Below are 15,668 nucleotides of genomic sequence, written 5' to 3'. Positions count from 1 at the left end.
TAATTTTTAAGGAACCTCCATACTGTTGTCCATAGTGGCTGTATCAATTTACATTCCCACCAACAGTGCAAGAGGGTTCTCTTTTCTCCACACCCTCTCCAGCATTTGTTGTTTGTAGATTTTCTGATGATGCCCATTCTAACTGGTGTGAAGTGATACCTCAGTGTAGTTTTGATTTGCATTTCTCTAATAATTAGTGATGTTGAGCAGCTTTTCATGTGTCTCTTGGCCATCTGTATGTCCTCTTTGGAGAAATGTCTATTTAGGTCTTCTGCCCATTTTTTGATTGCGTTTTTTGTCTTTTAAATATTGAGCTGCATGAGCTGTTTATATATTTTGGAGATTAATCCTTTGTCCGTTGATTCATTGGCAAATATTTTCTCCCATTCTGAGGGTTGTCTTTTCGTCTTGTTTATAGTTTCCTTTGCTTTGCAAAAGCTTTGAAGTTTCATTAGGTCCCATCTGTTTATTTTTGTTTTTATTTCCATTACTCTAGGAGGGGGATCAAAAAAGATCTTGCTGAGATTTATGTTAAAGAGTGTTCTTCCTATGTTTTCCTCTAAGAGTTTTATAGTGTCTGGTCTTACATTTACATCTCTAATCCATTTTGAGTTTATTTTTGTGTATGGTGTTAGGGAGTGTTCTAATTTCATTCTTTTATATGTTGCTGACCAGTTTTCCCAGCACCACTTATTGAAGAGGCTGTCTTTTCTCCATTGTATATCCCTGCCTCCTTTGTCATAGATTAGTTGACCATAGGTGTGTGGGTTTATCTCTGGGCTTTATATCCTGCTCCATTGATCTATATTTCTGTTGTTGTGCCAGTACCATATTGTCTTGATTACTGTAGCTTTGTGGTATAGTCTGAGGTCAGGGAGTCTGAGTCCTCCAGCTCCGTTTTTTTCCATCAAGATTGCTTTGGCTATTTGGGGTCTTTTGTGTCTCCATACAAATTTTAAGATTTTCTGTTCTAGTTCTGTAAAAAATGCCATTGATAATTTAATAGGGATTGCATTGAATCTGTAGTTTGCTTTGGGTAGTATAGTCATTTTCACAATATTGATTCTTCCAATCCAAGAACATGGAATATCTCTCCATCTGTTGGTATCATCTTTAATTTCTTTCAGCAGTGTCTTATAGTTTTCTGCATACAGGTCTTTTCTCTCCCTAGGTAGGTTTATTCCTAGGTATTTTATTCTTTTTGTTGCAATGGTAAATGGGAGTGTTTCCTTAATTTCTCTTTCAGATTTTTCATCATTCGTGTATAGGAATGCAAGAGATTTCTGTGCATTAATTTTATATCCTGCAACTTTACCAAATTCATTGATTAGCTCTAGTAGTTTTCTGGTGGCATCCTTAGGATTCTCTACATATAATATCATGTCATCTGCAAACAATGACAGTTTTACTTCTTCTTTTCCAATTTGTATTCCATTTATTTCTACTTCTTCTCTGATTGCCATGGCTAGGACTTCCAAAACTATGTTGAATAATAGTGGAGAGAGTGGACATCCTTGTCTTGTTCCTGATCTTAGAGGAAATGCTTTCAGTTTTTCACCATTGAGAATGATGTTTGCTGTGGGTTTGTTGTATATGGCCTTTATTATGTTGAGGTAGTTCCCTCTATGCCCACTTTCTGGAGAGTTTTTATCATAAATGGGTGTTAAATTTTGTCAAAAGGTTTTTCTGCATCTATTGAGATGATCATATTTTTTTTCTTCTTCAATTTGTTAATGTGGTGTATCACATTGATTGATTTGCATATATTGAAGAATCCTTGCATCCCTGGGATAAATCCCGCTTGATCATGGTGTATGATCCTTTTAATGTGTTGTTGGATTTTGTTTGCTAGTATTTTGTTGAGGATTTTTGCATCTATATTCATCAATGATATTGGTCTGTAATTTTCTTTTTTTGTGGTATCTTTGTCTGGTTTTGGTATCAGGGTGATGGTGGCCTCATAGAACGAGTTTGGGAGTGTTCCTTCCTCTGCAATTTTTTGGAAGAGTTTGAGAAGGATGGGTGTTAGCTTTTCTCTAAATGTTTGATTGAATTCACCTGTGAAGCCATCTGGTCCTGGACTTTTGTTTGTTGGAAGATTTTTAACCACAGTTTCAATTTCATTACTTGTGATTGGTCTGTTCATATTTTCTATTTCTTCCTGGTTCAGTCGTGGAAGGTTATACCTTTCTAAGAATTTGTCCATTTCTTCCAGGTTGTCCATTTTATTGGCATAGAGTTGCTTGTAGTAGTCTCTTAGGATGCTTTGAATTTCTGTGGTGTCTGTTGTAACTTCTCCTTTTTCATTTCTAATTTTATTGATTTGAGTCCTCTCGCTCTTTTTCTTGATGAGTCTGGGTAAAGGTTTATCAATTTTGTTTATCTTCTCAAAGAACCAGCTTTTAGTTTTATTGATCTTTGCTATTGTTTTCTTTGTTTCTATTTCATTTATTTCTGCTCTGATCTTTATGATTTCTTTCCTTCTGCTGACTTCAGGTTTTGTTTGTTCTTCTTTCTCTACTTCTTTTAGGTGTAAGGTTAGATTGTTTATTTGGGATTTTTCTTCTTTCTTGAGGTAGGCTTGTATAGCTATAAACTTCCCTCTTAGAACTGCTTTTGCTGCATCCCATAGGTTTTAGGTTGTCATGTTTTCATTGTCATTTGTCTCTAGGTATTTTCTGATTTCCTCTTTGATTTCTTAAGTGATCTCTTGGTTATTTAGTAATGTATTGTTTACCCTCCATGTGTTTGTGTTTTTTTATGGTTTTTTCCCTGTAATTCATTTCTCTTCTCATAGTGTTGTGGTCAGAAAAGATGCTTGATATGATTTCAATTTTCTTAAATTTCCTGAGGCTTGATTTGTGACCCAAGATGTGATCTATCCTGGAGAATGTTCCGTGTGCCCTTGAGAAGAAAGTGTAAACTGCTTTTTTTGGATGGAATGTTATATAAATATCAATTAAATCTATCTGGCCTATTGTGTCATTCAAAGCTTGTGTTTTCTGATTAATTTTCTGTTTGGATGATCTGTCCATTGGTGTAAGTGAGGTGTTAAAGTCCCCCACTATTATTGTGTTACTGTCAATTTCCTCTTTTAGAGCTCTTAGCAGTTGCCTTATGTATTGAGGTCCTCCTATGTTGTGTGCATGTATATTTATAATTGTTGTATCTTCTTCTTGGATTGATCCCTTGATCATTATGTAGTGTCCTTCCTTGTCTCTTGTAACGTTCTTTATTTTAAATTCTATTTTATCGGATATGAGTATTGCTACTCCAGCTTTCTTTTGGTTTCCATTTGCATGGAATATCTTTTTCCATCCCCTCACTTTCAGTCTGTATGTGTCCCTAGGTCTGAAATGGGTCTCTTGTAGACAGCATATGTATGGGTCTTGTTTTTGTATCCATTCAGCAAGCCTGTGTCTTTTGGTTGGAGCATTTAATCCATTCACGTTTAAGGTAATTATCGATATGTATGTTCTTATTACCATTTTCTTAATTGTTTTGGGTTTGTTTTTGTAGGTTCTTTTCTTCTCTTGTGTTTCCCACTTAGAGAAGTTCCTTTAGCATTTGTTGTAGAGCTGGTTTGGTGGTGCTGAATTCTCTTAGCTTTTGCTTGTCTGTAAAGCTTTTGATTTCTCCATCGAATCTGAATGAGATCCTTGCCGGCTAGAGTAATCTTGGTTGTAGGTGCTTCCCTTTCATTACTCTAGGTATATCATGCCACTCCCTTCCTGCTTGTAGAGTTTCTGCTGAGAAATCAGCTGTTAACCTTATGGGAGTTCCCTTGCATGTTATTTGTCATTTTTCCTTGCTGCTTTCAATAATTTTTGCCAATTTGATTACTATGTGTCTTGGAGTGTTCCTCTTTGGGTTTATCCTGTATGGGACTGTCTGCACTTCCTGGACTTGGGTGGCTATTTCCTTTTCCATGTTAGGGAAGTTTTCGACTATAATCTCTTCAAATATTTTCTCGGGCCCTTTCTCTCTCTCTACTCCTTCTGGGACCCCTATAATGAGAATGTTGTTGTGTTTAATGTTGTCCCAGAGGTCTCTTAGGCTGTCTCCATTTCTTTTCATTTTTTTTTTCTTTAATCTGTTCCACAGCAGTGGATTCCACCATTCTGTCTTCCAGGTCACTTATCCATTCTTCTGCCTTAGTTATTCTACTATTGATTCCTTGTAGTGTATTTTTCATTTCAGTTGTGTTGTTCGCTCTCTGTTCATTTCTTCTTTAATTCTTCAGATTTTTTTTAAACATTTCTTGCACCTTCTCGATCTTTGCCTACATTCTTTTTCCGAGGTCCTGGATCATCTTCACTATCGTTATTCTGAATTCTTTTTCTGGAAGGTTGCCCATCTCCACTTCATTTAGTTGTTTTTCTTGGGTTTTATCTTTTTCCTTCATCCAATACATAGCCCTCTGCCTTTTCATCTTGTCTGTCTTTCTGTGAATGTGGTTTTTGTTCCACAGGCTGCAGGATTGTAGTTCTTCTTGCTTCTGCTGTCTGCCCTCTGGTGGATGAAGCTATCTAAGAGGCTTGTGCAAGTTTCCTGATGGGAGGGACTGGTGGTGGGTAGAGCTGGCTGTTGCTTTGGTGGGCAGAGCTCAGTAAAACTTTAATCCACTCGTCTGCTGATGGGTAAGGCCTGGCTCCCTCCCTGTTGGTTGTTTGGCCTGAGGCGACCTAACACTGGATCCTACCCAGGCTCTTTGGTGGGGCTAATGGTGGACTCTGGGAGGGCTCACGCCAAGGAGTACTTCCCAGAACTTCTGCTGCCAGTGTCCTTGTCCCCACAGTGAGCCACAGCCACCCCCCTGCCTCTGCAGGAGATCATCCAACACTAGCAGGTACGTCTGTTTCAGACTCCTATGGGGTCACTGCTCCTTCCCCTGGGTCCCAGTGAGCACACTACTTTGTGTGTGCCCTCCAAGAGTGGAGTCTCTGTTTCCCCCAGTCCTGTCACAGTCCTGCAATCAAATCCCACTAGCCTTCAAAGTCTGATTCTCTAAGAATTCCTCCTCCCATTGCTGGATCCCCAGATTGGGAAGCCTGACGTGGGGCTCAGAACCTTCACTCCAGTGGGTGGACTTCTGTGGTATAAGTGTTCTCCAGTTTGTGAGTCACCCACCCAGCAGTTATGGGATTTGATTTTATCGTGATTGCTCTCCTCCTACCATCTCATTGTGTCTTCTCCTTTGTCTTTGGAGTGGGGTATATTTTTTGGTGAGTTCCAGTATCTTCCCATCGATAATTGTTCAGCAGTTAGTTGTGATTCTGGTGTTCTTGTAAGAGGGAGTGAGAGCACGTCCTTCTACTCCGCCATCTTGAACCAATCTCTCCAGGAATAGTGAATTTTTGTTAGCATTCACTTTTATTTCTTGCATTATCAGAGTTTCAGACAAGTTCTTGCAGGTAGCAGGGTTTTTTTGTTTTGTTTTGTTTTTTAGCATGCATAGTCAGTAAACATTATCTTCTGAACTACTAAATTTCTCTCTTAAAATATTTAGATTTGGTAAACTTAGTTCTTGTTACCCCCCAGTGCCTTACGACCCAAGGTTTCATACACAAAAGACTTGGCCACACAGCTTCTTGTTCATCCTGTTGTTAAGACTGGATTCTACATGAATATTTATTTACATCCAACTGAAGCTTTTAATTTTCTTGTATCTGTAAACACCCAGTACAATAAATAACCCCTGGGAAATTGCCTGTTGGTATAAGTTTGTTCTAATATATTTTTTCATTACAGCACAGTTATTGAGTAATGCTCTAAGTGTCAGAAACCTCCCAATCAGATAGATAGAGGTGAATCTCATATCTGCCCCTATACCTCTAAAATTGTGAAAAGAACTGTAATTTAGTAATAAATATTAAGGAATTGAAAGTCATTTATCTTAAACTCATTTTAAAGGAAATCATAAAGGGTCTTATAATTTGTTGTTGTTGTTGTTGTTGTTGTTTTACCGGTACGCGGGCCTCTCACTGTTGTGGCCTCTCCCATTGCGGAGCACAGGCTCTGGACGCGCAGGCTCAGCAGCCATGGCTCACGGGCCCAGCTGCTCTGTGGCATGTGGGATCTTCCCGGACCGGGGCACGAACCCGTGTCCCCTGCATCAGCAGGTGGACTCTCAACCACCGTGCCACCTGGGAAGCCCAAGGGTCTTATAATTTATATCATAATTGATGCTGATGGTAAAGATGTTTATTCTCCATTTAAAAAGCAATCTTTTATTTGTGAAGTTAATGATCTATAATTCTTCAGGAAGGAAGATGGGATTTCCTAGAACATATGATGAATATAAATTAGGAGATTTTTAGTTCATAAAAATTTCACCCCTTCCCTTCTCAGGACCCCTTTTCTTGGCAAAAAAGTACAAAATATCTTTTTGTTGTCTTCATCTCCCTAATGGGATCTAATCTTTTTGAAGTTAAGTTTCATTCCTTAGCATCTGTATCATTTCTAATGCATGTCCATTTTGAGATGTGTGTTACTAATGCCTTTAAGCACTAATACACCAAGTGTTAGGTACATATCATTTTGTTGATTAACATTATTTCACTCCACCTAGAGGCTACTATTACTATTCATCATATTTGCATGAACTGGGAGTTCCTTGTGCACTAATGATAATTTCTATTCTTATTACCAACACATTGTCTACCCAACTAGTAGAGACTGGAAGATGGGGGAAAAAGGGAGAGGAGAGGTATAGATTTCTATAAGCATGAAAGAATGTGGGTTTTTTGCATGTAATGGTATTAAATTGTGGTCAATGTGTTTTTTCTCATTAAAAGTTTAAGGGCTTAAACAGAAAGGCATTCTGTAGATTAATACTTTAGAAGGTTAGGTGAACAGATGCTAACTCCCCCTCCCCACCCCCACCCGCCCCCAGGATATAATCTAGAGGTAATGTTTCACTGCAAAGTGATTGCAGCTGGATTTCTCATTACAATGAAAGTCTTTGGTTCAAACACTGAACCAAAGAGCATTCTTCAAGTGCTGGGCTTCCCCCTGGTCCAGTCTACTGAAGTATGTTTTAAAATTTTCACTTCCCCTTTGAGTTGTTTTCATTTCCTCTAAGGTAATGTGGCAGTTATCTTAATCATTTTTCTTCTTCTGACCTGTAGACTTAAATTTGTTTTTTACCTATTCTTCCTAACATTGGTCCAGTCTTTTAAACCTGCATTGCTTAAGTCTAGTCTTCTCTTGCCCTTGATTGCTTGTCTTCCTACACTTGCCTTATTTTATCACTTATTTTGTTCATGTTAAACACTAAGTTACAAATACTTTAAAATGAATGCCATATTTTTAGCTCATAAAAAAATAAGCATTATTAATCCCTGTCTTTGTTATAAGACATTACTGAAGTTGTGTACTATTCTCTGTATATAAAATCATTCTAATTATTTCACATATTGAGGATATAAGCAACCCCCTGTAATGGTTCTTATCCATTCACATATTTAATAGACTCAGTTTGTTAATTTAGTATTTTCTCTTTCCTCTAGTCAAAGTGGAAAAAAGCCCACCTGTTAAGGGCTCCCTCTCTGGAAAAGTCAACCTACCTTGTCATTTTTCAACCATGCCTACCTTACCACCCACTTACAACACCACCAGCGAATTTCTCCGAATCAAATGGTCTAAGATTGAATTGGACAAGAATGGAAAAGATTTAAAGGAGACTACTGTTCTCGTGGCCCAAAATGGGAATATCAAGATTGGTCAGGGCTACAAAGGGAGAGTGTCGGTGCCTACACATCCCGAGGACGTGGGCGATGCCTCACTCACCATGGTCAAACTGCTGGCCAGTGATGCAGGCCTCTACCGCTGCGACGTCATGTATGGGATTGAAGACACACAGGACACAGTGTCTTTGGCTGTGGAGGGTAAGGCTTTGGGAATCTAGAAGAAGGTAGTATAACACGATACCTGGTTCAGAAATGTGGTGAAACAATATTCAAAAGTAGCCATTGCTCAGGGGTTGGACAAGGGGAAAAACATTAATCAACACAACAGTCTATGTCTTTCACCAAAAATGAACTGTTATTTGCTCAGGAATCAAGGAAGGTGACTTTATACTAGGTATAATGAATACTTCAAGACATGGTTTATAGCTCAAGAATCATTACTTCATTATTGAGACCTATCAGTGGTTATTTTTTAATACTGTAAAGGCTGTTCTACATTTTGTTTTAATTTTAACATATGTGTATATGTGCATATACATGCATACATATACACACATATAGATATATACATACACACACACAGGAAAAAACCCCTTTCCTTCTTTTTCTCACTCTCCTAGCATGATTATTAAAATCTTTGAATTTGCTTTTAAGAAATATAAATTATATCTTAACTTACATTGAAGAAATAAGGCACCTAATAAGTACCATGGTATATATCACAGTGCTTTGAAAAAGCTAGGACTCAATAAACATTTGAATTGGATCAAAACAAGAACTCAGTGAATTTTTTTTAAGGTCAATGCACTGGTTGTTGTCCACTGTCTTGCAATGAGACATTTTAGTTTTAGCCCACGTTGAGCGGTGGTTTGTATGTCATTTGAATTTAAGTTAGGAGACAAAGCAAAGAAAAATTGCTTTAATTGGGTACACACATAATGCCATACCTCTTGGAAGAAAAATATTTTGGCAAGTTATTAAGCAAAATTCTAATACCCAGACATGATGGAACAGATTTTTCTTCCAACCCTCTACTTCCCTATAAAATATTTACCTTTCAGAAATATATACAAAGGGTTTTATTAAAACTCTTTCTTGTGTAGCCAAAAGGAAATATTTTGAATTTCAGATGTGACAGATTAATTTTCTGAACATCCTTTTCCATTCAGATTCTATTGCTCCCTTCTATAAATCTATTTTTATGTTTTCCAGGCATCCACTAAACACCCTGGGCTCTTTGCTCTTTTAACCTTTTTATCATTTACTTTGGTTTGTCTAGTATTGTTTTTTCTACTGATCTCTCTCTTCCTCTTTTTGTATAATGTAACATACACTATATATATATATATGGTGTTAGATATACATTGCATATAAATTTATATATACATGTATGTTTTTAAAATCCCACAAGAAGTTTACAACTTCTTACAATTTTCATCATTAAAGAATTGGCAGTGGATTTGCCCCTTGCCCCCTTTGAAACAATGAAAATCCTCCACTTAATCTCCTTAGCCCCATGAGGTCTTCAAATTATCCCAGCAATTGCAGATACTTCTACAGCCTGGTATTCCCAAGGAGGCCCCTTTGTGCCCTCTTACTGCCAATCTTCAGGGCACATGGAAGATTTTTAATTACCAAGAAGGCTATTTGAAGCTTTGATCAACATAAGACTAATTTAAAACCATTCAAAGTCTGGCTTAAGCCTTAGAGATCATTATAAACTATCTTTCATACTTACTAGATAACACCATATATATTTCCTGGTACTTTTAGAGTCATTCTACAAAGCTACAGATTTTATGAAACGCATTTGATCAGTTTTTTCTTTGCAATATCAGAAATGGGAAAATGAATGTTAGTTGTCAATGCATCTACTTGGTGCCTCTGCAGATCTTTCTGTATTGACACTGATCAGAGGTGCTTATTTATGACATGGCTAGTCTGTTCCCTGCAGATACTTTATTGGCACATACCTATTTTGGAAGAGAGAGACAATCTAAGGATAGGCATGTGGGAGACAGTCTTATAGCTAGAAGTCAGGCTGTAAGAGAGAGAGAGAAAGAGAGAGAGAGAGAGAGAGAGAGAGAGAGAGAGAGAGAGAGAGACTTGTTGTCAACTCCAGGAAATTACTAGGAATAAAAGGAGAGCGGAAGATATCTTGGAAACCAAAATTAATTCCGCCTAACAAAACAGTGGTCTTAAATGATATGACTCAATAAAATCTCATCCGTAAGACCCAATTACCCCAATTTCTATTTTCCAGTGACTTCCTAGGCACATTTGCTTGACTCACTTTGCTCTTTTATGAAAATGAGTCATCATATTTACTCCAGTTATAAATGGAGGTGCTCTTGCTAAAGTAGGAGAAGAGGACCAAAGCTCCACCCCCTCAGCTGCTCTTTCTTCAGGCCTTTGACAGTTCTTTGAGCCCTGAAACACAGTTCAAGAACCACAAGTTTATGTAACTCCTAAAATACAATGAAGTGGAATTTGAGGCACATATCAGGATGCCTGGCTTCTGCCCATGGGAGTCTGGAGAATTTTATTTCAGGCCTCCTTTGGGATAAAAATCATACATCTTACCTGTCAAAGTGGAGACCCTAAATTATGAATATGATAAACTTTTATCACAGCAGTCTATCCAACATTTTAAAATTCTTTATCTAATTTGACCTTCCTATCAATCAAATAACCTAAGCAATATTAGTTATACTTTATGAAGGGGAAAATTAAGACTTATATATGATTAAGGAGCAAATTAGGGATTGGAACAGGCCTTCTCACTCATACCTACTCCAGCATCTTTTCCATTTTAGTATATTGTCTCTGGAAGTAAATATTACAATGTTTCATGTTTGTAGGAAGTGGTACTGGTGAAGGCTCCATGTGCTTCTATTGAGTTGGCCCTGAGTAAAAACATGAAGTAGGAGAAGTTGATCTTGTGGCCCCCTTAACTCTTTGTATCTCTTGCAGCACCTACTCCATTTAATTGTCCACGGTTCCCATAATAGCCTGAATACTACCTGCAATTAGGACAACTAGTCACCATTTGGGATTTAGTGGCTTAAATCTTTTTTTTTAGATTGTTTACATGGGAACAGAAAATGCTTGAAACTCTCTAATGGAGCAGAATAGGACACCTAAGTGAGCAACATTTCTGGGGCTCCTCAGATCACCATAATTTTGTATAATGCTACATAAAATAAAGTAAACATAAAGAAGTATCATGATGTTATTACCGAGTTAGCAAGTAATTTGACAAATTACTCCAATGAGAAACTGCACAGTATGGTGGGAGACTTGAACTTGCCCATAATTGTTTGCTGCTATCTTTGCAGGGGTTGTGTTTCACTACAGGGCAGCGACCAGCAGGTACACTCTGAATTTTGAGATGGCACGGAAGGCTTGTTTGGATGTTGGGGCTGTCATAGCAACCCCAGAGCAGCTATATGCCGCCTATGAAGATGGATTTGAGCAATGTGACGCAGGCTGGCTGTCTGATCAGAGTGTTAGGTGAGCGGTCTGGGGGCCACCAGGTTTAATTCATCTATTTGGAGCGAGAATAAAGTGCTACCTACTAGTCCTTTATTTCCCCAGGTATCCCATCCGGACTCCCCGAGAAGGCTGTTATGGAGATAAGATGGGGAAGGAAGGAGTCAGGACCTATGGGCTCCGTGCTACTCACGAAACTTATGATGTGTATTGTTACGTGGACCATCTGGACGGTAAGATGTTCAAATTTCTATAGCTTCATTTGACCTAAGAAAATTGAGGAAAGACTGGGAGCACGTGGGGATAGAGCAAGTCTTCATGCTTGTTTGGATTCCAAACAGCAACATTTAGTTTAAATAACCGTATGATTCTGTGGTGAAATAAGCTTAAATTAAAGTGGAAAGAGAACGAGGGCTGTGTAAATGGTTATGTAGGTTTGAAATGTCTTTAGTTAATGGCAGGTTTGCTTTCAGTCATGCTGCCATTGGACTGTTTCCAATACACTTTTAGAGCATTAAGAATAGAAACCTGTAAGGGTGGTACCTATTCTTGTAAGAACTTCAGGTAAAATCCTGTGATGACAAACCACTGTGAATCCAAGTGCTGATAAACACCCCGAAGTGCAGCTGAGTCAGGCAAACTAGCCCGGGAAGGATTTTCATGGTTTGCTTCTCCTTGTGTTCACTTTGTTACACTAATATTTAGAGCAATTATTCATTCATTCAACCAATGAACACATTAAAAGAAAACACCTACTGTGTGATAGGTACTCTGCTCGTAGTTAGGACTATGAAGCCAAGTAAGATATAAGCCTCGCTTTAGAGATGCTTAGAGTCTGATTGATTCTGGTACTATCATTTCTCACTTAGCATGAGTTAGATTCTTAGAGACAAGTTTGAGTTCTCTTGTGGCGATGTTATCTAAGGACACAATGCAGTTTTACTATAAGAATAGAAATTTCAGTGACTTTTGAAGTGGAATTTCATTTGTAGCAACAGGTATCTTAGAAGCCTAAATATATAAATAGAAGTATTGCATTGAGTTATACTTTTAATTTTGGCTGGCTCCCCAAGAAAAGAATGAACTCAATTTTCTTATGTGTAAAATAAGGAAGTAGGACTAGATAACTTCCATAGTCCCTTCCAACATTAAAATTCTATGATTCTATGAATTGAAAAAATAACCTCAGAGACTGAAAGCTAGAAAATAAGCAGCTTATATTTGCCTAATGCCCTAAATTTGAATAGGATGGCCTGCTTCCAAGAAAGCTGCTAAGTGTGGTTCTCTAGTATCTTAACATTCTTATTATAACTATTATTTAAGACTGATAAATGTGTTTTCTAAACCATAACTTTGATACTAACAATTTCCATTTTTTACAAGGACAAAGGGAAAAGATATGTAAAATCCATGCTATTAGATATAGATAGATAGATATAGCTTAGCTCCTTCCTTTAAATTTAATTTTATTTTAAATTTAGTTAACTTTTTTCATGGAATAGGAGATGGTCGGTAGGGGATTCTGGTTCTAGGAAATAAATTTGGTTATTGCTATCTCAGTAAGATGGAAGTTTGTATTCAAATTCACTAAGGTGGAATTTGTTTTATCACTGTGTTTCTCCTTTGGAATAATATCTATTAGAGTGATAGTTATAAAAATTTCTGGAACACTGATAATGCTGGAACTAAACCAGAGATAGTTTTTGAAAAAGTATACATAACTTCTAATTACCTAAAAGATCTTTACTAAATATAATTGAAATATGGTTTTCAAGTATAAATCCGTGGCCAATTTGATCCCAATATGAATAAGCATCACAAGCCAGACTCCTTGATGGAAAGACAGGCTTAAGTATTTACAATGCTCCCGGAAGGAGCACCTAGGGGCCCCTCTGCATATCTCTTCTTCAGTCTTATCCTGATGGAGCTACTGAAACCCCAGTCTCTAAGGCTGCAGAATCCCTAACTTCTTTGAAGGCCAGAGGACTTTCTGCTTCTGCAGAAGTTCCAGAAATTCCATGTCCTGTACAAATTCTGTGTGAGATACTTTTGACAGGTCTTGGTGGTAAAAGCCCTACCAAGGATTCCTAGCCACATTGTACCCATTGAGAGCTGGCTTCCCAAAATCTGTTCAGAGGATCAAAACTAGTGTTCAGGGAAAATTGAACTCTGTCAGAAGAGTCATTCTGAGGATGTATGCGTACACCACAATGAGAAGGATTTATTAGTCATACAGGAATTCTTCTCCACCTCCATAAATATCGCCACTTCTAGGGCAACTGGTATTGGTCAAACCAGTCTCTCCTCCAGTGTAACCCAACTATATTTCACACAGTTGTATATTTACTTGGGATAATTGTTCTACATATTTGATAATTGAAAACTTGTAATGTATAATATAGCATAACTTTAGTTGGAGTATTTATACCAAAACAACAGAATTTGAACTTTTTTGTCCTATCACATAACAGCTGGAAGAGAAAGATAAAAGAATAAATATAAATAGGAATTCAAGCACTGGCTGAAATTTGTGTCAGCAGGGTAACAAGACACCCTGACATGGGCAACCTTGGGAACCTATCGCCTCTCCTTCTCTGGCTTATATTTTCCATGTTAGCCCTACCCTTTGGCTTTTCTTTCACCTGGAACAACTACCACCCTACTATTCCAATTCCCTGACCTTCACACAAGCTTCCCAACACTTGGATGTGTCTGTACTATGGGCTGTCACACTGATCCCATATCCCCTTCTTAAGTCCTAGTTGGTCTCTCTCACCTTTACCATTCTCAATCTTTGAATGTGTGACTATAATCACCCTCCTGCAAATGTTTGCTTATTCCTCCATCTCTCCTACTAGACCATGGATTCTGGGAGGGGAGGAATCATGTGTATCCCCACTATGTCCTTGGCACATAGTAGGTTCTCCATAGATGGAGTTGAATAAAATGAGTGAATTAATAAATTAACCTCCAAACTAAGTGCCCACTATACTCACATCGCTTTACACTTGCCCTTTGGATAACTTCACACATCTCCGGGCTTCATCACAATTCTACTTCCCAGTTTTTCATTGCTCCAATGTCCTTACTGGTTCATTTAATTTCACTTTTGCTCTTTTGTGTGTAAATAAGTCAAATGCCTTGTGGGATGAACAGGACACAAAGAGACACCAAACAAACAAAAAAAAAATGAAAAATGATAAGTTTTAGTTTTGCATGTCTAGCCCTGAACTCTCTTCTGAATTCCATACCCACAGTTCTAGTTTGCGAATCATTTTTTTAAAAATTATTTATTTATTATTATTATTATTATTTTTTTTTTGGCGGCACTGGGTCTTCGTTGCCACGCAAGGGCTTTTCTCTAGTTGGGGCAAGCGGGGCTACTCTTCGTTGCAGTGCGTGGGCTTCTCATCGCAGTGGCCTCTCTTGTTGCGGAGCATGGGCTCTAGGCTCATGGGCTTCAGTAGTTGTGGCACGTGGGCTCAGTAGTTGTGGCTCTGGGGCTCTAGAGCACAGGCTCAGTAGTTGTGGCACATGGGCTTAGTTGCTCCGAGGCATGTGGGATCTTCCCGGACCGGGGCTCGAGCCTGTGTCCCCTGCATTGGCATGCAGATTCTTAACCACTGTGCCACCAGGGACGTCCCTGTGAATCATGTGTGTGTCTCATCTCTGGTTTTCTGTTTTATCTCACAAATAATCCCCAAGCCTTTAACAGTTCTTCAGGGGACCTGTTTTATGACCATCAAAGCATGTAAACACCATGGCCATTATCATTCCCCTACTCAGCATTGTGTAGTGTGAATTTCCTGTTGCCTTCCTTCCTCCTTGAGGACCTGCAAAGTCCCTCAATCCTGGCTTGGGAGTAACCTGTTCAACTGTGTTTCCCTCTCTCCAATATGATGCCACATATGTGCACCAGTCATCCACAGATCCTCTGCTACCTCCTGCCAGCAGCTCTGCTTTGATCCTCTCTGAAAACACTAGCCTCTCCCCTTTCCAGCATTCTACTCTTCCCTCTGCCTATGAACAGACTGCCTCCAAGAGCCCATCTTTGCCTCTTCCAGCTCACACTGACATTTCCTGATTCTGAACTCCCACTTTTCTTAGAGTTAGTTCCACATATCTGGTGTTTAATTCTTCTCTGGTTGCTTTATGTTCATCAGACACAAACTATTACCTGTTATTTTTATTTCTGAAAAACTTCTGTAAGCTCCTGATAGAGATAAGGCCATAGTTATCTTCTGTAACTTTCCCAACCACAATGAAGAACCTATTCCAGTAATAGACACATCATAGTTACTCAAGAACTACTTGGTGGTAATTGTAGTATTTCTCCAGACTTTGTCTCTTTCAGAGGCTGTCTCCACCACGCTACCATTTCTACAGTACTTGAAAAAAATGCCAAGCTTTGTCCACCAAACTTACTAAACATCTTTTTTTTTTTAAATTAGATCACCATGATACTAGTTTTTTCTCTTTGAATTT

General features: G+C 38.3%; 1 protein-coding gene across 1 annotated transcript in view; it reads left to right on the top strand.

Moving 5' to 3' along the window:
• The window catches only part of VCAN (versican), a 114,368-nt gene that overhangs the window by 16,053 nt on the left and 82,647 nt on the right, over nucleotides 1-15,668 (top strand). The window contains exons 3-5 of the mRNA XM_060009193.1: nucleotides 7,512-7,889; nucleotides 11,030-11,204; nucleotides 11,289-11,416. Coding sequence (XP_059865176.1) covers nucleotides 7,512-7,889; nucleotides 11,030-11,204; nucleotides 11,289-11,416 — 681 coding nt within the window. The remainder of the gene's footprint in view (nucleotides 1-7,511; nucleotides 7,890-11,029; nucleotides 11,205-11,288; nucleotides 11,417-15,668) is intronic.

Source organism: Delphinus delphis, chromosome 3 (assembly GCF_949987515.2).
Source record: "Delphinus delphis chromosome 3, mDelDel1.2, whole genome shotgun sequence".
NCBI classification, from domain to species: Eukaryota; Metazoa; Chordata; class Mammalia; order Artiodactyla; family Delphinidae; genus Delphinus; species Delphinus delphis.
The sequence above is the reverse complement of the archived record's forward strand: the minus strand, read 5'-3'. Positions and strand labels throughout refer to the sequence as shown.